At 40.9% G+C, this 22,401-nt stretch overlaps 1 protein-coding gene across 20 annotated transcripts in view; it reads right to left on the bottom strand.

Annotated features, from left to right (window-relative positions):
• The window catches only part of TRPM3 (transient receptor potential cation channel subfamily M member 3), a 1,025,749-nt gene that overhangs the window by 312,877 nt on the left and 690,471 nt on the right, over positions 1 to 22,401 (bottom strand). For 19 of the 20 annotated variants that reach the window (XM_070050833.1, XM_070050835.1, XM_051858588.2 and 16 more), the window contains exons 2-3: positions 9,684 to 9,763; positions 8,209 to 8,413 (exon numbers count right to left, since the gene is read on the bottom strand). In XM_070050833.1, the coding sequence (XP_069906934.1) occupies positions 8,209 to 8,413; positions 9,684 to 9,763 (285 nt within the window). Of the gene's footprint in view, positions 1 to 8,208; positions 8,414 to 9,683; positions 9,764 to 14,304; positions 14,586 to 22,401 lie in introns of those variants that run through there. The other variant, XM_070050915.1, reaches the window with a different exon arrangement.

Raw genomic sequence — 22,401 nt, 5'->3', positions numbered from 1 at the left:
CCATAAGAGTTTGGAAGTGAAAATGACAATGCAATTTATTCCATATTGTTTTTGCTATTTTCCAGAGTTAGAGAGCAGCTACTTATAGGGGATGAATGTGAAGCCAAAGGAAAGTCCAGAAATAATATAAAACTTCACTAAGCATATGAACGGGTCATAGAGGGTACTCTATGGATTTCCTGCCAGAATTATTTAGCATAAAATTTTCTCGAGGCAAAGAGATGGGATGTTTCCTCAGCGAACAGTCGATTCTGGCTTCTCTATAGATCTGTGATTAGGATCAGGAGGGATGTGAGTGATGGATTCTAGTTTTATTCTCAGTTTCAGAAAGACCGGCCAAAGATCCTGCCAGCTCAGTGGCCTTGAGATTACAAGGTAGAAACTGGAAATCAATGGAGTAATTACAAAACTTCTCAAAACCATATCCTGCTTCTGTCAGTAAAGCTGCTTGGCTAGCCACGGCTTGGTGATTAGCTATTTTGTTTTGCGAAGTGGGATTCATTTAATTTCCTGTTTGCAAAGTACCAATGATGACTCCCAGATCAAATCTGCATAATGCAAAGACAGACAAGTTTTAAAATATGAAATTCAACCCCTGAAACACTGTAACAGTCTAAGGTGACAGAGACCACACTGCTGCCTGCCTCCGCTGCCTCTGACTTCCCTTCTATCTTCCCTGCTGTCTTGTACCCCCTGCCCACAAGGCTCAAGGAATAAGGCTTCCACCCTGGGAGATTCAATAGTTAGAGCTAAATGTGAACACGAAGGATAGGAATAATTATCTAAATTACTTGAGAACTATAAAAGGGGCTCAACCTGATCTAATAAGTAGAGCAAATAGCAAGGGAAAACCCAAAGAGAATTGTGTGGGTGACTTGAGGTGCTTGGATACAAGTCCTTAATTGGGTTATACTTACCTGGCCCACGACTCAGCTCAGCATTAATTGCAAGAGATGATTAGTAAGCAAATCTGATTTTGCTTATAATCAAGCCCAGCACTGCTGTCTTTTCTAAGTAATTTACACTCTGCGACTTAGAGAAAGAAGCGTACCTGAGAGAGGACACAATATCTGCAGATGGGGCTGTTATTCTTGCCTTCTGAGTCCACTTTAAGTTACCTTGAACCTGTTCTAGTAAAACAACGGCCACAACAGAGCTTTAGTATCCTCTGTGCTTGGCACCCTGTACTTCAATTTTTTTTGTTAAGAGTTACTTATGTTATTTGAAAGGCAGAGTTACACATAGAGAGACTGACAGAGAGAGGGACACAGAAAGTTTTTCTTCATCCACTGGTCCACTTCCCAAACGTCTCCAACAACTGGGTCTGGGCCAGGCCAAAGCCAGGAGCCAAGAAACTCAATCTGGGTCTCTCATGTGGGGGCAGGGACCCAAGTACTTGGGCTATCATCTCGTCTCCCAGGCCCTTTAACAGGAAGCTTGACTGGAAGTGTGGAGTAGCTGGATACTGAACCAGGCATGCTGATATGCCAAGTGGTGGCTTACCCTGCTGTGCCACAGTGCTGGCCCTCCCTTCTGTTCTGACTTTTATGGGCATCTGAATGAACTAACAGGTCCTTGCATGAGGCGGGATTGGACTTGGGGGGCTTGTGATTAGTGGCTTGGTACTAAAAAGGAAGTCAGGATCACTTCTCACTGTCAGTTATCAAATGGCTCCTTCCTGTGTCACTGTTTCTATTGGTGAAGTGCTGGTTCCATGACTATTGCACTGGGGCTTGTGAAGCCTGGAAATTGAGGACAGAATATCCCAAAGCACTCAGAAGCACTCACAGTTCTATTAGCCCAGTATATAATCTTACAAAGACTCTTCCTGATCATACTTTTAGAGTTTAACCTCATCAAATAGTGATTTTATAATTTCCATTACCAAGTTTTCAAAAACCATGTACAACAGATCTATATACACATTAGTAATTAGCTTCCTTTCAACTACCCAGTAGATAAAGTGGTCTCTACAAAGTTGACGGAAAATGCCTATTATGAAAAAACTATGCACATGTATCATAGTTTTTTTGCAACAAAACAAACACTATTTGGTTCCATTTATAAACAAACATTTTGAATTCCATTGTATATCTGCAAACAAATCCATCAGCTATGATCTCCTCCAGGCACACACGACCAAGAAGACACAGAGCTGACAGAGTGTGAAGCTGAGTTTGAGAATTTTATGGTTAAATAATTGAGTGACTCTGGGAAATAATTTAACATCTCTGGGCTCCAGTTACCTCACCAACAAACTAGGTAGAGAGACTGGGATTAATTAGTACATTTCAATACTGGCTGAACAGAATAATCTGGGTAGCTTTCAAAAATCTCTGGATGCCCAGGCTCTACACCAAACCAATGAATGAGACTCTAGAAACTGAGTTTGGGGTGTGGGAATTCGTAAAGGCCTCTCAGGAGATTGTGAGCCTCTGAATTGAAAACCAACCCTCAAGTGTCTTTGGTGGCTAAAGTCCTGTGACCTACTGCTGTCTTGCCTATGGGGTGAGACAGACACACAGGATTCCTGAATAAAGACAGGGCTTTAATGGGACCTGCAATATTTTGATAAGGACTTTTTTTCTCCAGTTATCAATTCAACCACAACTCCTGCAGACTGTACCATATTGAATCCAGACCACACTGGCATTTTAAATACAAAAAGGCTTCAATTGGGGTTGCCTGGTTGGAAAAAGTTAATGTTACATCTTATTTTTTAAAAAATAAAAGTAAATCTGCCTAAAGAGTTTTTTGGCCATTTTGCTAAAAAAATCATTTCAGCTTTCAAGTCTTCTTGTTAGAAGCAGGAGATCAAAGACATATTTAGTTGGTCTGATGTAAAAACCTTGGTGATTACTTAACCGTGTCTTCCCCATGTAAAGACAGAAGGTTTTAAATAGACAGTGGTTGTTGTTCCCTTTGGAACAATGGGATGGGATGAGAGGTAAAGGCAACACAGTTTGGCACAAAATGATTCTCCAGCCTGATAAAATGAAACCTCTGACCTATGAACAACTCCAGCCCATTGTCTAGACAGGAGAATCAGAATAATTCAAGGGTAAGTGTTCAATGTGGACACAGTGCTCATTAGTATCTGGACAAATAGCTGAATTTCTATGTGTTAAAGTCTTATTGTAATAAAAAGGAAAAAATTGTCCTCATTTAGCTGATTAGACTCATAAAAGAAAGGTATGCCCCACGGAAACTGCTCTGAGACCATCTAGGGCAGCCCTAACCTCAAAAACTTAGCAGCATGGACATTTGAAATGCAATGTTTGGGACTCATTGCTCTGTACTTGCTATGTTGAAATTCTTATTAATCTTATTTTAGTGGGAAGTTTTTGGCTTAGTGGTTAAGATGCAGCTTGGGATGCCTCCATTCCATATTGGAGTGCCTGGATTGGAGTCCTGGCTCCACCCTCAATTCCACCTCCTATAAATGTGCTCTCCAGAAGGGAATAGGTGATAGATCAAATAGTTGGGTTCTACCACCTACATGTGAGACTCAGATTGGGTTCCTCGCCTCAGGTGTGGCAAGCGTTTGGAGTGTGAACCAGCAGACAGAAAATCTCTGTGTCTTATCTCTCTGCCTTTCAAATAAATAATGCAAGTTTAAAAATAGTAATTTTGTCCTTGACTTTGAAGTCTGGTGGGTCAGGGGAACATGTGCAGAGGGATCAGAGTTTCTGCTTACACATGGTCCCTGGTCTCACTTCTTTGCTTGCCTCCTCAGGATGGAGACATTCCAGGTCTGAGAGTTAAGGTCAGGGTCAACTCTGTGCCCTGCAGTATTTTAGGACAAGGAAAAAGCAATGGCTACCTTTATCTCAGGGTGGCAACAACAAGGGGTGGTCCATGAGCACTTTGGCAGGAAGTGCACCCACCTTGGATACTGAATATGCTGTAGCATCAAGGTCGCTACCTTCTGGGGTGGGTCAGTCATCTACTGAGTGTTGGAGTTGCCAGCTGTTGGAAGGAGGGGGGGGATTGATTTCCCTGTTGCTTCCAGGGCCTTAAATTTTCCATGTGCACTGGGTGCCACCAATCATGTAGTTGACCATGCCTGACCTGATCACCAGCAGACAGCTCTGGGCTTGACAGAGCCATGTGAAGCCTGAGGAGGGCTGCCTGAGCTCAGCGTACAAATGTACCAAGTCCACTGGAGCTGAGTGAAAGATCTAGCCGCCTCTTCATCTTTCCTTCCACTGTTAAGTATCATGCTGGGCTGTGTGACAGGGTGCACATTACTTGGGCTTTCTGGGCTCCAGAATATTATTCTGTTCTGGCATAAAAAATGAAATAACATCAATAAGTACTTGGCAGAGGTACAGGAACCTAGCAGATGTTCAATAAATTTTAGCTGCTACTGTTACTGTTTGCTACAAAGTCTGAGAGTAATTACAAAAAGTATTTTGATGACTCATTGGAAGGACATGCATTCTAATAAATTCATTTGGGGTTTTGTCTCCAGGTGCTTAGGGTCCAACTCACTAAAATTTTCAGGAGAGCTCAGGTAGGTGAAAACAATCTATTGAGAAGGGATCTTGGCTTTGTTCCTCATTGACAGCACTCCCACAGCAGCTGTTTTGCTGTTGAACTAAAGTAGAGCGGGTGCCACCAGGTAACAGAGACTCCAGAAAGACAGTGAGTACTGAGTTGGAGTTGCCAGTACTAGCTTCCTGCGGGTGACTGTCACCAACGCTGATGTTCAAGACTCCTGGACTTGGGCAGCCAGGGACCCCTGTAACACATCTTTGCACTCAAAGGAAGCTGCTTCAGTGTTCTACCACTAATTTTTTTCACAAAGCATTATTTCCATATAAATCTTGAGCCCTGGCTGTACACTAGGTTCTTTTTATCTTCTCTCCAATCCTTACAAACATCAAGTAAGGCAACCACATCTGCTTCATACTGATAGATAAGAAAACTTGAGGCTCAGCTAAATTAGTGGTTTAACCAAGATTTTTCAGGTAGATCATGAGGCTAAGGCTTAGGTTTCATTCTCTCTGGCTGCAAGGTCATGCATTCTTATTTCAATCCACCGGAAAGTTTGTCTCATAGCTATAATAAATGACCTCAATGCAGGAGGGAGTAATAACAGCAAACACTGTGCAGCTTTGATACCAGGCAGTTTTAAGTATTAAAACTTGAAAATATTTATGTAGAGTTACAACATAAGTGTATTTGACTGTAAACAATCTTTGAATTCCATGCATAGTGTTTTCATAACATGCATTTTTTCACAAACTTTCTGAAGGACATTCCTATTGACTCACTTAATGTTTCAGTGGGAATTACTGTGAAGTGGGAATTACTGCATCCATTTTACAGATGAGGAAATTGGGTCAATGGGACTGTAAGTCAACTGGACCAAGTCACACAGCCAGTAGCAAGTGACAGAGCCAGGGTATAAATAAATGACAACATGGCTTCATATTCTCTGGTTCACTAGTGGGCTAAGGAGTCAGAAATTCTGGAATTGTTTTAAAGTGTCAATGCAAAAACATATACCATGAACTTGTAAAATAATCTACAAAAATATTTACATTCAAATGGTGTCTTTCAAATACTAGCCAAATGTTTTTGTAACTTCTTTCAGAGCCTGAAGCAAATGATAACAATGAGACAGACTGAGTATCCCTTATTTGAAATGGTTGAGAGCAGGAGAGGTGCAGATTCCATACTATTTTGGATTTTGGAAAATTTGTATATACATACTGAGGTATTTTGGGTATAGGACAAAGACCCTGCCACTGGTCCAGCCTAAACGCAGGCCATTTCATTATACACACAATAGGCATGTTTGTGGGGGGATCTCAGTGTGCATGGAAAGGTACATCCCAGCTGAAGAGGGCTGGGCAGGGTTTTTTCCTGTGGGAACACAGAAGGAGTTGTGTACTGTGTGTTTGCATTTTGACTATGATCTGTCATAGGAGGTCAGGCGTGGAACTTTCCTCTTAAGGTGTCAGGTCAGCATTCAAAATGTTTTAGATTTTGGAACATTTTAGATTTTGGATTTTCAGATTAGAGATGCTCAGCCTGTAGTAATAAAAATAGCAGCTCGATTAAGTTTTATAACTATTGTGTGCATGGCCTTGTGTGGAAAGTGTTACTTATGTCATCTCATTTACTATGTATGATAGGAGGATCAACAATCCATGCAACAGAATAAATGCTGAGGCACAGAGAACGTGAACAACATTCTTCCTTTCACAAAGCATTTCTATGGTCCCTGGGTTAAACACAGGCTGATTTCAGAATCCACACTCTTTACTATTACACAAATACTCCATTCTTTAAGATTTTTATGACAGAAAGCTTTATCTTCTGAAAGTAGACTGAACTTGTGAAAAATGGGCAGAAATTATTTGTGACTCAACACTAAGTTTTATAAACTTCAGCTGCTAGGGATTAATTTTCCATCAAAGCTATCATTTGATGAAAATATAGACTACTTTCCTTTTATGATCTATATATTTTCTGAAATATGTCCTCCTAAGACCAATTAATATGTGTTTGGGCAATGACCTATCTCGGTAATTAGAGTTTCCTAAGGTGCTGACTTTAGAGGGGGACTCTCAGGAGCACTTACAATCATAATCACGCTCCAAATTTGATGCTGAACATTTATAATCGTGACTAGATGCCTGCCCTGTGCCTTCTGGGATCATGGCACAATGCTGGGAAGGTGCTTAGTGTACCAATCTATAATGATTATAACCCAGAAAACTGCTTCCTCATTTGTAGCACTTTTACCATGAGCAGTACTTAAGTAACTTTCAATGCATGGTTCCAGAGAACCTATATTGTATGAGGGTAGTTCAGAAAGTTCATGCAAAATGTGTATTATGAAAAAAAATCTACGCATGGATTTCAAAAACTTTTTGCATCCAAATAAACTCAAGTTTTAATTCCATTTTTCCAGAACTTTCTGAAATACCCTCATTCATGGTTCAGTCTCATATTGTAGACAGGGGCTATACTAAGTTGGGGACACTTAGTCATCTTATATAGGCAAGCACCTTAAGTGAGGGTGAGGAAGTTGACAAATCTCCATTTCCCTCAGTTCTGTGTTGGCCAAGAATAATAAACCCATTCTTCATTTTCTCAAGCCTTGCTGGACAGGTTGCAAGCTGCAACCTCTTATCTTTCCAATGTTAGCTCCAACTTGGTTGTAATTTAACGAATAGCTCAAGATTGATTCTTTCAGGAAAGGACAGAGCGAATAGCTCGGTCATTCTTGATAAAGTACTTGTTGCAGCCGGAGTTGGGGATAGTAGCAAGGAAAGCAGAGGAGAAGAGAAAAACAAGAAGAGAGAGGTGGCTTTGTTGTACATCTTTAGACTGGGAGCCCTCTTATATTTTGCAGTATGCTTCTCTAAGCAAAATTTCCCCTCCGAACTCAGAAGATTCCATGGCATGCCTAAGAGCAGCCGCTTCCAACTGCTCCAATCTCAGTTAACACACACACACACACACACACACTCTCTCTCTCTCTATGTTGGAAGCAATCTTCTTGGACTATAATAGCATTTCTAGAAATTCCAAAACACATGTTATACTTTTCTCCTGGAAAAATCTCTCAGCCAAGTAGAAAGTTTTCTATGAAGAAAGTTAAAATTTAGAAGTGACACTACTAAAGGAGAAGTTGTATGTTTTCTAAAGCCTCTTCTGTCCCCTAAACGCTTTTCATATAGGAACCCTCCATTGAGGACTTTATTGAACACAGCTGACTAGAGAAAAAGCATTCAATGTAGATGGCAAGACCTCTGTTAGCACAGGGAAGGAAAGAGAGTGGGATGATCATTTCTACTTTGAACTGAGAGACTTACTATTTACAAACACAGTGAAACAGAAACATGAAAGTAACATATTTTCACCAAAAAGGGAAAGAAATGGATTGAGAAAAACATTTTTGCAGATAACATAATAAATAGTGGGTGATGAAAGAAAGCTATTTGCTTTGTTATCATTAATAACAGTATGTCTGATTTCACTAATTATTTAAAACCCCTAGAGGAAGGTTTTCTTTCCTGCATTTTACACAGGAAAAGCTGAGACACTCTAGAGCAAGGTAATTAGAGTAAGTCATCTGTCAGGATGTGGCAGAGTTGAGATTTCACCCAAGACTAAATCTCACACTCTCAACCAATCCTGTGTCAGACACGAGTTACACTGGCATCGACTGAATAGCTTTTTGATTACCATGGCTTTGTTGGAATGACCTCCTCCTTGGAACTCAATGGTCCCAAAAGCATCCGTTGGGCTGAGTTGGGTGTGTTTGCTGATGGACCACTTCTCGGACTGGATATCATTTCGGGACAGGCGACTTTCATTTTTCTCATTCTGAAGCACGGAGATACTGGGTGTGAGGCCGACATGCTGGCCGATCAGACGTCCACAGCAACACCTGTGATGGGAGAGGGACGGTGAACCCCTGGCGTTAGCTAGTGTTGGCAAACACACTAAAGGCAGCCTGCTGGAGGATTCTGCAGTGCTTTGTCAGCCCACTTCAGTGAGTTCTCGGCGAAAACGCCTTCATGCGGCTGTTATCAGGCAAATGGTGAACTCAGGCTTTGTGTGACACACGTATCTTCTTTTGTTTCCAACACTTCTCCATTTTCCTTCAGCTACATAAGCTTGAATATGCTTCCTGCCCTTCTCCATCGTCCTCGTTCACATATGGCCTGCGCTTCAAGATAGGACACCCGCAAAACAAAGTTCTCTAGATTTTTCTATTCTTACAGCTCTCACCTCTCCAATCTGGCATTAAGGAAGTGGAAGAGCTTAGAGGGAAGCATTTTAACAAGCACATTTGAATGAGAGATCCCATGTCTATGTGAGTCTCAACCTAACTCGTCTCTTCTGGGTTGACATTGGCCGTCAAATATCTAATTCTGAGATAAAAATCTGCAGGCTTAAGCATTCTTAAATGATGAAGAAAATATTCATGAGACATGTGAAAACTTAAAATTCACCCCTTGTATCATATGTCTTGCATTCATTACCACACTAGTAATAATAGGTGGAATACTTGTATATAACTAATGCTCATTAAACACTCATAATTTAGCATCCGTTTTATTAGATGTTAGTTTTGAAGGTTAGGTCATTTGCCCAAGGTCACATTGTTGGTGTCTAAGACTCTATTATCCATATTTTCAATTACTTTATTAAATTAGCTGTTAATAAATGAGTCTCTATGCATGAATATATGTGTATGCACATCTCTCTCTATATATTTACATATGCTACTTTACCCCACCTTATACCTTGTTAATCTTCAGGAAGGTAAGCCAGCTACTAACAATGAGCTTGGATGGGAATCTGAAGGTCTGTAGTACATGTGGTAATCAGATAGGAGTCTTTTATTTGAATGCATGTTGCTGTAAACTAAATATTTTCACAAAATACTTCCAAGGGAAAATCAGCAACAAAACAAAACAAAAATGTGATTAATTCTTTCCATAATGGTCTATGTTATTCTGCACAGGCTCTTAGACTAAGAATTAACTGTAGGGAAGGCATTTTATATAGTGCCTATATGATTGCTTCAAAAACATCCAACAATATAAAAAATGACCTTTAAAGTTGTTTCCCTTGCAGTGGGTAATAATCGGTACTGTTTCTATAATTGCTACTTCATATTCTGAAGATATTAGAGACAGTGAGATGCTTACCTATGGGGGTCTTTGGTGCTGGGTATGATGTGAACACATTCTCTCTTATAAAATGCTCTTTCTATCCAGGATTTCTGAGCCTGGAAAAAAAAAAGAGAGGAAAGGTGAACATAACCTTTAAATATTGTTGACTAGGAAGCAAAATTTTATAATCACATAATAGCCTATATTATTGTAAACTGAATTGAAATTGAGTTATTCAACATAAATACTGCATATAACAAAATCAATTACTTCTAGAACCTGCTGATTAGGTTATTTAACATAATGTCAGAGTCAAAGGAAATAGTCGTTATTTTTAAAATGTTAGTGATGGAACTGTACATAAATCCACAATAATTTTTGAAGACCAGAAAGTCATTGCCATTTACAGATATAATTGACTTGGAGAGAAAGAGCAGTAAGTTTATAGAAAACAACCTTATAGAAAACAACTACTCAGTGGTATCAAGAAAGGCACCTAAATAATTATAAGGTTTTCAAGCTAATATCTCCATTAGTTTTCCTTCTAGAAGAAAGGAAAAATGGCAGGGGAATTACATAACTCAAAGCTCTAATCCATCACCATGCTTTTTCTAAAATCCAAATTAGCAATGCTTAAGTACAGAAGGAGAAAAAGTTAATGAAAACATCAGAAAGAAAAAAAAATGTCTTTATCATAGTCCAAAATTTCACAGGTAATACCTTTGGAAGGAAAGAAGATGGCCCATTATTTCTGCATCCCACATATCTTTAAGCAGAGCAAATTCAGCTTCTTACAATGGGTGTTACTGGGACTCTCCTCCCAAAAGTCCTGCCCCTGAGATTGGGTTCTCAGACAGACAAAGGAGGTTGCAGCAAACTGTAGATCTTTGTTCCAATGCAGAATATTCATCATGCCCCTTTCCCATTTCCTTTCCCAGCATTTGAAATAGCAGAGGAGCCTCCCATGGAATCCAATTGGCTGCTCAGAAGATTCCTTCTCCAAGCATTTCAGATGGAAGTTGCTACAGCAACCTGTGATGTTATTTCTATGTGGTATCATCTTTGCTGTAACCCAGCATCAGTCCCAACTTCTTAGCCTTAGAACACAGAGCCAAAGCACCACTGAGCTGTCTACCTGATCTGCCTCCACAACTGGTGTTAACTGTTACTAACCACTATTTGTTGGCAGTAACCGCACTTGACTCCGGCACCCACTCAAATGTCTGCCTATGCTGGGTTAACTTCTGCTTTGCGCCAGTGTCTCAGCCTCGCATCCCCTCCTTTCTCACAGTGGAGGGCTATGCTATGGTGTGGGAGTGCAGATGGGCGTTTTCTAAGACAACAATGCATATTTTATAAATAGCAACATGGGGGGTGGTTGAGTGGCCCAATGGAACTGCATCCGGTTTCATTCATGGTCACAATGAGGTCATAGAATTTCTGGGTCTTCAAACATTGCACCCACACTGCCTCAGAGATCCTGGGGTCCAGGTGGACCTCTCTACATACATCAAACAAAGGGAGCATAGTCCAATCTCTTTGCCAGAAGGAAGTGAAAAAGTCCCACCATCATTTTCCCAAGATTTACCTTCTTAAACAGGTAGGAAGGATTCTATCTTTGCAACAGAAATGAGCTTAGTGGCATAGATAACCAGTCTTTATCTTTGTAGAAAGCCTGTAAGTTAAACTATTCATAGGCTCCGATTTTTCCCAGACACTGAATTCTTTCACTGATACCATCTCTTGGCACACAGACAGGCACATGTTCTTCCCTGGGTATTTGAAACCAACTTTGCCCACACCATGGGGAACAGAAGGGGAGAAGGTACTTTCTTTCTTTCATGGCCCACTTTGCCAAGCCTTCATGAGGATCATTTGGGGGAGCATCTGGGAATTTCAGGGAGTGCTGATCAATTGTCCCTTAGAGAAACTGGGAAAAGCATAAAGTGTGCAGGTAGAAAGAATGGTGTGAAGCTGACTCTGCAGCATGGAGCAAGCACACAAGTGTTTTGATCCTCAGTTTTCCTCTTCTATTAAATAGGTGCAGCAGTAACACCTGACATGAGCTCAGCTATTATTTTCTGGGTACCATGCTTTCACTCCAAGAAGAGGTAACAGCCCTGTGTTCATTGATTCTGGGACTAAAATTTCAAAAAATTTCAGAGGCAGCTACTACAAAATTCTTGGGCACAGAGGTGACCTGGGCTCTTTCATGTTGGGGATGATAGGTGCCCAAGAGGTCCGGATGGTCACTGACAGGGTACATAGAAAAGTTAGTTAACCTCTCTAAGGCTCTTCCATAACATGTGAATAATCACAGCTACTTGGAAGGAGTGTGAGAATCAAAGCAGGTGACTCAGATACAGCACCTGACTTATGAAGCAGAAGCACCACAGGTAACAGCAACAGCTAACATTTACCCAGGGACCTTCATGTGTTTAGCATTGTGCCATGTTTGTATGATCTCCTTTGATCCTCCTAAGACCTCTGGGAGGAGGGTACTCCCATGGTATCCATTTACCAAAGGAGAAATGGAGGCAGACAGATGCAGCAACTGTGCTTTCAAGCCAGGGCCTGAACATTAGCCATCTGACCCCAGAGTTCATATTCTTACCCACTCTGCTAACTTGCCTGTCCAAATGAACTGTGACCGACCAAGTCCCCTGGATATGGGCAGTGCCATCAGGGCACGCCTGGGAGCACGGTGGTACCTGCCAAGAGTTGGACGCCTAGAGGCCACTCACGTCTTTTACCTTCTCGTTTCCCTCATGCAATCCTCACCTGTGCAGTAATGAACACTCTCTTATCTCTTCTTCATTTCTTGAGGAAAAGGATGGGGTGGGGCATTCAGAAGACACCAGAATACGAGAAGGAAGTCAGTCAAAGGGGTGGCATGGTCATTATCACATGTCCATGAAAGAAACGTAATTGCAACAGGACTCAACTTGAGTATTTGAGGGGGCCGTGATGCATGGAGTCAACTTTGCAAGGACACTTTCATTCTTTCTTTTGCTCTTGGATCCTGGTTTTAACCCAGAAGGCCATGGAAGATTCAGTGTGATGGTTTGAGGTTAGAATTACTGCTTATGCCAGCTGGGTTGTCAGCCCTTTAGTAAGAGCACTTTGAGTTGTGTATGGCTTAGCATCTTAATTACTTTCTCAAAGGTGAAGATTTACCTCACTGTTAGCAAGAGGCTTGAGAATCACTCTCTATTTCTTATTATTAGGCAATGAATCATTTCCCTTGCCAAGGCAAACACCATTGAGAGAGACAGCAAAGGGAAATGTAAGACATCTTTCCACCATTCATGACTGTGATTGTACGTGGGAAGTTTAATGCATAACAGAAAGAATGCGTGTATCACACACAAATTGGAACCTCTGCAAACTATCAGGCATAATTTACTTTGTGGATTTTGCTTTATTGTGCCTGTATTCAGGTCTGTAATGGGACAGATATTAAATTTTCCAAATTATTTTCTCGGAGAAGGCATAGTTGATGTATAATCATGGTTTAACTTGTTCCCAACTAATTCTTTCTTCTTGTGTTCAAAGGCTTTGAACCACTCTGCATGAAGCTTCATATACTTCGATATCCAGCTATGATAACTCAGGATGGTTCTCCTGATTATTAGAAAGCATGAAATAGTTTTGACATGCCGTTTTTCTAGTTGATCTTTTAATACTTTTATAATGCAAAGATTCAATGGACAGACTGTCCTAAAATCTTTTCTTTTTAAATATGCTTCGGAAGTCTCATGCATTCTTGCAAAGGATGGCTTCTTCTTACTCCTCAGAAAATCACTTTTTTGCATTCTTTTCTAAAGGTGGAATGGTCACACAACCATGACTGAGGTTGTGAAGGGCTGCTTTCTTTCTTGTCTTTCTGCATTATCAGTCATGTGTGATGTGTAATGGGGAAGTGTTCTTCAAAGGCTAATCATTAAAGGACATCTTATTCAAAACAAAATTGAGGACATCCACATTTTAGACAAAGTCTAATGATTACCCTCGAAGAATACAGTATTCATTTTGAGGTAAATGAACAGTCAGCAACTCATCTAAATGACAAAAACAACAACCAAAAAACAGTAAATGTTGCCTTAAATAGAAAAAAATTAAATTCTTTCATTTAAGAGGGTTTCAATTCTATTTCACAAAGCCTCTGCCACCAACACCACACCATCTCCAGCTTACTCTGAATCTTCTCTGCGTGCCCTCCCTTCCAGCTACGGGATCAACAAGCTCTCCTGGTATCACTCCTTTCCAGCACATTCATACAGTGTGTCTTAAAATCCCACTCCAGAAAGCCATCAGAAGTGCTATAGCAATCCACTTTTTCCCAGGCCAGGTCAGCAAAACAAACAAACAAACAAACAAAAAACAAAAAAAAACCAACTCAGGTTAGTAACCGCAAGACCAGAAGAAGAAGAGTTTGCTAACTTTATGGGAACAAATGACCAGGAAAACTTCCCCACGCTTCTCCCTGCCACTCTCTCCCATTTCACAGTCCAGCCCACAAGGTCCTGAAGGCACAGGTTCATCTTTGCCTCTGGCTTCCCCTCCACATCCCTGGGTGTCTTTGGGTCTTTCTCCAGGTCCCCACATCCGACACTGAACAGTTGAACAAGAGAAAAGTTAGCTGCGATCGTTTTACCTGTGCGCTGACTCTGGCCACTGGCAACGGCAGTCAGTCCCCCGAGCAGCTCCTGTTGCTTTCATTTTGCTGTGGCTGGGGCTGGTCACGCCGTTAATAATGCTCTTATGACCGCCCACTGGAAAAAAAGTCACTTGCCCGGCTCTTCCCCCCAGAGACGTTTCAAGTAAGCAATGAACTTGGGCAGATTAGCCCCTTGGAATGCGCCACTGCTTTGGGATTAGCTTCACTAAGAATCCCATGGACATTCCCTTGCAGCCTCAAACACTGCTTGATTTGAAAATTTAATCTGACGCCAGAAGAAAAACATATCCCCTGCGAGATCGGATTTAACTGGCACAAGTCCTAACAGGCTCTCAGCCCTCCCCGCCCCTTTCTCTTTTTCCACTTTGAGAGAGTAAAGTGTGATAAGGTGTTCTGGGTTCTGGAAGTTCAACTTTGAAAGCAAATCCTTCTAAAGAAACAGTGTATTAATTCTCCAAGTGGTTGGCGCACACAAGCGGCATTGTTCCAGGTCCGTGAAGAAAGGAATGATAGCATTTCTTTAAAGAGGAACTGCTACAAACTTGGAGAGTTGTAAAAGAATATTTTGGTCTCTGACCATGAGCCCAAGGAGAACAAAGTCGGTGCTTGCCAGGCACCTTCCGCAACTGCTAAAATGTCAATAACAAGACGTGCCTGTCACAGTTCTCATCCCACTGTCTCTCCCTGATTATTGCAAATGCATGATTGGAAACCCACACTTTGCTTTTTAAAAAAACAGATGAGCTGTGACCACTACAGCATGTGGGCGCAGATCGAAGGTAATGGTACTGCGATGTGTTTGGAGTAGTCCAATTGAGAAATCCCGGCTGGTATTCAGTCACATGTAAAGGACACTCAAATATCATAATCCAAGAGGGCCTCCCTCCCCTCCCCACTGATAATAGGTGTTCTTAACTAGATGAGTTAACGTTCTGGATGACAAAAGAGCTTAACAAGGCAAAAGTTACTTTTTTTTTTTTTTTTTTGACAGAGTGGACAGTGAGAGAGAGAAGGGGAGAGAGAGAGAGAGAGAGAAAGGTCTTCCTTTACCGTTGGTTCACCCCCCAATGGCCACTGCAGCAGGTGTACCACACTGATCCGAAGCCAGGAGCCAGGTGCTTCTCCTGGTCTCCCATGTGGGTGCAGGGCCCAAGGACTTGGGCCATCCTCCACTGCACTCCTGGGCCACAGCAGAGAGCTGGACTGGAAGAGGAGCAACCAGGACAGGATCGGCGCCCAGATTGAGACTAGAACCTGGGGGCTTGCGCCGCAGGCGGAGGATTAGCCTATTGACCCGCGGCGCCGGCCAAAAGTTACTTTTGAAAAAGTGAATGTATGGGCCGGTGCTGCGGCTCAATAGGCTAATCCTCCACCTAGTAGCGCCGGCACACCGGGTTCTAGTCCCGGTCGGGGTGCCAGATTCTTTCCTGGTTGCCCCTCTTCCAGGCCAGCTCTCTGCTGTGGCCCAGGAAGGCAGTGGAGGATGGCCCAAGTGCTTGGGCCCTGCACAACATGGGAGACCAGGAGAAGCACCTGGCTCCTGCCATCGGATCAGCGTGGTGCGCCGGCCGCAGCGCGCCAGCCGTGGTGCGCCAGCCGTGGCGGCCATTGGAGGGTGAACCAATGGCAAAGGAAGACCTTTCTCTCTGTCTCTCTCTCTCACTATCCACTCTGCCTGTCAAAAAAAAAAAAAAAAAAAAAAAGTGAATATATGAACCGTTCAAACCCAAAGCTTATTCTTCCCAGAGACAAAAGTGAGAGGTGTCTCTACCAAGCCTTGTGGCCTGTCAATCTGTAAAGGCAGCCTCTGGTTTCTATTTTCCTATGGTTTGCTGTCAGAGTGTATGGCAGTTGTTACGCAGATACTCAGAAAGAGCCATCGCAGGAACGGAATGCCTTACTTCAAACGTGGATTCACTCCAAAGCCATTTTCTTGGCTCTTTGCTCTTTCTAGGATTTATACCTCCCCATCTCCCTTGTTTTCTGGCCTCTCCATTCCCAAGGTTCTTCTCCTAGAGACAAGGGATGATACACTACCTTTCATTTGAGAAATCATCACAATAACCAAGACCTAAACAAAAATCACAGACTGAACTTTCGTATTAAATACACAATGGAGCCACACAAACTAAAGGACTGAACTTGCACTTTAAATTCCTTTACCTATTCAGGAGTTCTCTAGAGCATAACATGTGGGAATGGTCTTAGAAGCATACACACACCTCCTTCTGTGAAGTAACGTTCCCAGACATTTGTTCTAAGGGAATCATCAGAGTTGTGAGCATACAAAGATGTTCACTGCAGCATTACTCATGATACCAAAAAAAAAAAAAAAATGGAAGACAAAATAAAAGTCCATCAGTAGGAGACTAAATAAGGTATGGTTCAAGAAATTTTGTGATCATAACCAGGTTTCAGAAGACTATTTAGTATATATGGAAATACACATTTTCATGTTGTTTCACAAAAATAACACAGGCCATATATAGTGAGCATAAACACACTGCAAATACTGAAAACATTATTAAATACATACTGAGATGATAGGTACAGGACATTCTAGGGTGGTAACTATGGCTAGTTTTTATTTTACTCCTTTTGTTGTTTCCATCTTCTCTGAAATCTTTTCTATAGCCATATATTTGTTCTCAGAAAACTACATTTTTATGTAGTCAGAAAATACATAGTTTTTGAGCTCTCAAACTTTGATGATAACAAGAGGTTAACAGAAAGAATAGCTCAAGAATTGACTTAGAAATAATTCAATGAACAGAGAGGGCTCAGTGGGAAAGACTTGGAAAGGAAAGTTTTAGAATGTGCAGGGTGAGTTTTCTGGAGCGAAAGAGAAAGGAGGAGAAAGAAAGAAGCGGGGAGGGGAGTGAGAGAGAAGAGGGACGAGAAAGAGGAAGGGGAGAGAGGAGGAAGGCTGGTAGGCAGATAAATGCCTGGAAGACTCACTGAGCTTGCAGTCTGCAGTGTATCTGTGAGACTAAATACATTGGTCATAATCTTCCCAACTTAAAAAATATGTAAAGATTCTGCTTTCTCAACTTCCTTCTTCACTAAATACTATTTTCAACACTTTATAGGATTACTTTCAATTTTTTAAAAAAGATTCTTATTTATTTGAAAGGCAAAGTTCCAGAGAGAGAGGTAAAGACAGAGAGAGGGAGAGGGAACTTCCATTGCTGGTTTACTCCCCAAATGGCTGAATCCGGCCAGGGCTGGGCGAAGCTGAAACCTGGCTCCTGGGTGGCAGGGGCCTAGGCATTTTAGCCATTCTCAGCTGCTTTCCCAGATGTACTAGCAGGGAGCTGGATCGAAACTTGAGCAGCCAGAATTCAAACGGGTGCCTTTATGGAATGCCAGTGTTGCAGGCAGTGGCTTTACCCACTATGTCACACCAGCCCCTAGAAACTTTATTTTAATATATTGTCTTCACATGTAATGTTCCTTTAATGACATATTGTGAGAATGAGATACTCTGCCATTACATAAAGATAGGAGTGAAAAACAATCACAGTAAGCATTGCACTTGTGGTTTCTTGTTGTTGGTATCCAATTCCTATCCTCTCTAACCTACATCTAGAACAGGCTGGTAATATACCCTGTTGGGAGTTGTGTTGTTGGGTGGTGTGCAAGATTTTAAAAAGATCCATATGGACGGTGTGGCTCAGAGCCATAAGCCTCTTTGGACCTAATTACCTTCTCAAATCAAAGGGTCCTTGCGATCATCACAACCTCATATGAAAAAACTGCTGTGCTGTCTTCACCCGTGACTTCCTGTGTCACCGAAAAAACGCTCAGGGTCCTGGGAGCAGTATTTCTGTCTTTAATATGAAGTTCATAGAAAGTGCCTCATAGTCTACTCCCTGTTGAATGTTTATTTCTCCTTAGAAAGGAAAAATAAGCAAAAACAAAAAACAAAAATGAAGACAAGAGAGAACAGAATGAAAAAATATTTGGGTGGGGGCCTGCGCTGTGGCGTAGTGGGTTAAATTGCCATCTGCTGTGCTGGTAACGCATATGGACACCAGGTTCACGTCCCAGATGCTCTACTTCAGATCCAGCTCCCCGCTAATGTGCCTGGGAAAGAAGTGAAGGATGGCCCAAGTCCTTGGGCTCCTGCACCCATGTGAGAAACCTAGAAAAAGCTCCTGGCTCCTGGCTTTGCATTGGCCCAGCTCTAGTTGTTGCATCCATTTGGAGGTTAAACCAGTGAATCAAAAATTCTCTTTCTCTCTCAAACTTTGCCTTTCAAACAAATATAAATCTTTAAAAATATGTAGACAATATTTAAAAGACTTAATAACTATGTGATTGAATTTAAGATTGAAAGCAATCTTGTGGCACCATGTTGGGTGATGATTCGAGTTCCAGCTGCTCCACTTCCACTCTAGTTACCTGCTGATATACCTGGGAAAGCAGTAGAAGATGGGTGCCTGCACCCACATGGGAATCCTGGAAGAATCTCCTGGCTCCTGACTTTGGCCTGGCTCTGCCCTGTTTGTTGAAGCTACTTGAGGAGTGAACCAGTGGGTGGAAGATTTCTCTCTCTCCCCCTCTCTGTCTCCCTCTCTTCATCTCTCCCTTTGTCAGTGTAACTCTTTCAAATAAATCTTTTTTTAAAAAAATTTCTATTTGTATACAGCAAAAATTTTAAAAAGTTAAATCAGGTTTTCTGCCAGTAGAGACCAGATTTTGACATGGAAAATGTGTTTTTCATTATTATAAAAGTTCCCAACTTATTTTTTGTCCTTTTGATGTCCACATTTGATGACAACAACAACAACAAAAGAGTACAAAACAGAGTAGGCATCAGCAAATGTTATTGCAAAAGGCCAGATGGATTTTAGACTCTGTGGGCCATACAGACTAAATACTCAACTCTGCTGTTGTACACAAAAGCAGCCACAGGCAACATGTAAACAAATGAGCATGGCTTTGTTCCAATAGAAGGTGGGCTGGAACTGGTGTATTCTGGTCAACTCCTGGCATAGAAAAAAGATGTGTGTATGAATGGTTGCCAATAGAGGGCGTGGCAGTGGTACTAAAAATGAAGCTTTGTTAGTACCACCACTACCTTGTCTTACTCTTCCTCTAGCACATCAAGGGCCTTTTGCTCCTGTTGTTTCTTATACTTAGAAAGTTCATCTCCAGCTATCCCATGACTCACTCTCTGAACCTACCTAGAGTGCTCAGTGGTCTTTCTCGATCATCTATCTAAAGATAAACCATGTCAATCTCTGTTGATTTAATTCCTGCTATTTCTCCCATAACCCTACAGATTACCTAGCGTTGTGTCATCTTTATGTTGTTTGGTCTTAGCCTGTGTCCTCTGATGGAATTCAAGTTCTTCAGGGCAGTGATTTTGTGTTGTTACCTGTCACCTCGGCATCTAGAGTGATGGCACATTGTAGGCACATCAAGGACTCAGGTCAATCATTTGATTTCCTCGCACATCAACTGTTCATCTGGAAAACAATGGCAAGAGATGGACCAGCATTTCCTAAAGGGGGATTTAAGGGTGGAATCCAGATGTACATTCTTCTTCTAATTGCTAGATTTATACAAATACATTAAGCCCAAGGACTGGCTAAACCTGAAATTTAACACACACTATGGCTTGAGAATAAAACTTTGGAGTTGTGAAAAAAATGAGTTCATCAAAAAAATGTTTTAGATTAGAGGAAATTCTCCTTGCTGGTTGGCTGGAGATGTCCAGGGTTCATCTACTCCTCAGAGAAGAGTTAAAATAACTGCATGTTGAGGTGAATCCCAAGGGAGAACACTGGAGCTCAGAAAGAGAGACACAGGAACCTCACAGGATGCAGAGTTCAAAGACAGCAACATAAAAGAGGATGCTTAAGGGAGTCCTCCCTACAGAAATGACAATAACCACCATCACAAAAAGGTGAAAGTACAAAACTCAATCAAAAAAGAACAAAGGGGGTTCAATGCAAAATAAACAGGAAAGCATTTTTCAATGACAGTACTAAGTCATTACTTATCAATAGTAACAGTGAATATAGATGGACTAAATTCCCCAAATAAAAGGTATAGACTGACTGGATTTCAAAAAGCAAGATCTAATGATATACAAGAAATTCACTTCACCAATAAAGACACACAGAGAATGAATATGAAGGGATGGGAAAATTCATTTTATGCAAATGAAAATTAAAAGTGAGCAGGGTAGTATATTTATGTCAGACAAGATACACTTTAAGACAAAAACTGTAAAAAGTGACAAGAAAAGCACTATATAATCATTAAGGGATCAAATCAACAATAAGATATGACTACTGTAAATGTATATACTTCTAATGCTGATGCATCTAATTTTATAAAACAAACATTATCACATATAAAGGCAGATAGAAGCTCCAATACACTAATTGTGAGGACTTCAACATCCATTGTCATCAATGAATATATTACCTGGACTCTTACCCAATGCCCAGCATCAACAAAGAAACATCAGAGTTAAAACAGAATGTAGACTAAATGGTCCTAACAGACATTTATGGAACATTCTGTCCCACAGCTGCAGTGTACACATTCTTTCCATCAGCACTCATGACATTATCTAGGATAGACCATATTTTAGGCCACAAAACAAATTTCAATGAATTCAAAAGAATGAAAAATAAGTAAAATTTTTGACCACAATGGAATAAAACCAAAAATCAATATTAAATGGAATTCTCTAGAAATTATACAAATATATGTAGACTCAGAGAGCTATGTCTGAATTAACAACCAGTCACTGAAGAAATCATCAGAAAAATTTAAGAATTCCTTGAAACTGATGAAAATGGAGCAAAACATTGCAAACCTTATGGGATACAGGAAAAGCAATATAAAGGGGGAAATTTGATAGAAGTACCTACATCAAGAAAAAAATAGAAAGATAAAAAGAAACAACCTAACAATGCAAATCAAGGATCTATAAAAACAGCAACAGACCAAACTTAAAATTAGTAGAATGAAATAAAGATCAGGGTACAAATCAATAAAATAGAGACTAAAAAACAATAGAAAAGATCAATGAGATGAAGAGATGTGCCATTTAAAGATGAGCTGCCACCTGTGATGCCAACATCGTATATGGGCACCAATTTGTGTCCTGGTTGCTCCACTTCCAATCCAGCTCCCTGCTTATGTGTCTAGGAAAGCAATGGAGGACAGCCTAAAAGCCTGGGCCCCTGTATCCACATGAGAGACCCAGGAGACTTTGGTCCAGCTCTGGCTGTTATGGCCATTTGGAGAGTGAACCAACTGATAGATCTATCTCTCCCCCCTCTGTCTCTCCTGTCTCTGTAACTCTGTTTTTCAAATAAAAGAACTCAAAAATAAATACATAAACTCACAAATAAAACAAATAATAAATATAATACCTTGGAATACATTTAACCAAGGATGGGAAAGACCTCTACAGTGAAAATCATAAACTACCAAGGAAAGAATTTGAAGATACACACAAGAAATGGAAAGACCTTTCACATTCTTGAGTTGGAAGAACATTATGAAAATGACCATATATTATTCAAAGTAATTTACAGATTCAATGCAATCTGCATGAACATACCCATAACATTTTTCACAGAACTAGAATAAAGAATACCGAAGACCCCAAAGAGCCAACGCAAGTTTGAAGAAAATGAACAATGCTGGAAGCACCATAATATCAGATTTCAAGATATACATACAGCTATCATAACCAAAATACTATGGTACTAACATAAAAACAGACACGTGGACTAAAAGAACAGGGTAAATACCCCAAATATGAATCAATACATTTACAGACTAATGACTTTTGACAAACGCCGCAAAATATACATGAAAGAAAGGACATTCTCTTTAATAAATCACACTGGTAAGACTAGGCATCCATATGCATAAGATTGAAATATACCCCATCTCACACTCTATGAAAAACCAACTCAAAATTGATCAGAGATCTAAATGTAAGATCTGAAACTATGGAAATATTAGAAGAAAATATTTTTTTTTGACAGGCAGAGTTAGACAGTAAGAGACAGAGAGAAAGGTCTTCCTTCCGTTGGT

Source organism: Oryctolagus cuniculus, chromosome 1, assembly GCF_964237555.1.
Source record: "Oryctolagus cuniculus chromosome 1, mOryCun1.1, whole genome shotgun sequence".
Taxonomy (NCBI): Eukaryota; Metazoa; Chordata; class Mammalia; order Lagomorpha; family Leporidae; genus Oryctolagus; species Oryctolagus cuniculus.
This window is presented reverse-complemented; position numbering and strand designations above follow the sequence as displayed.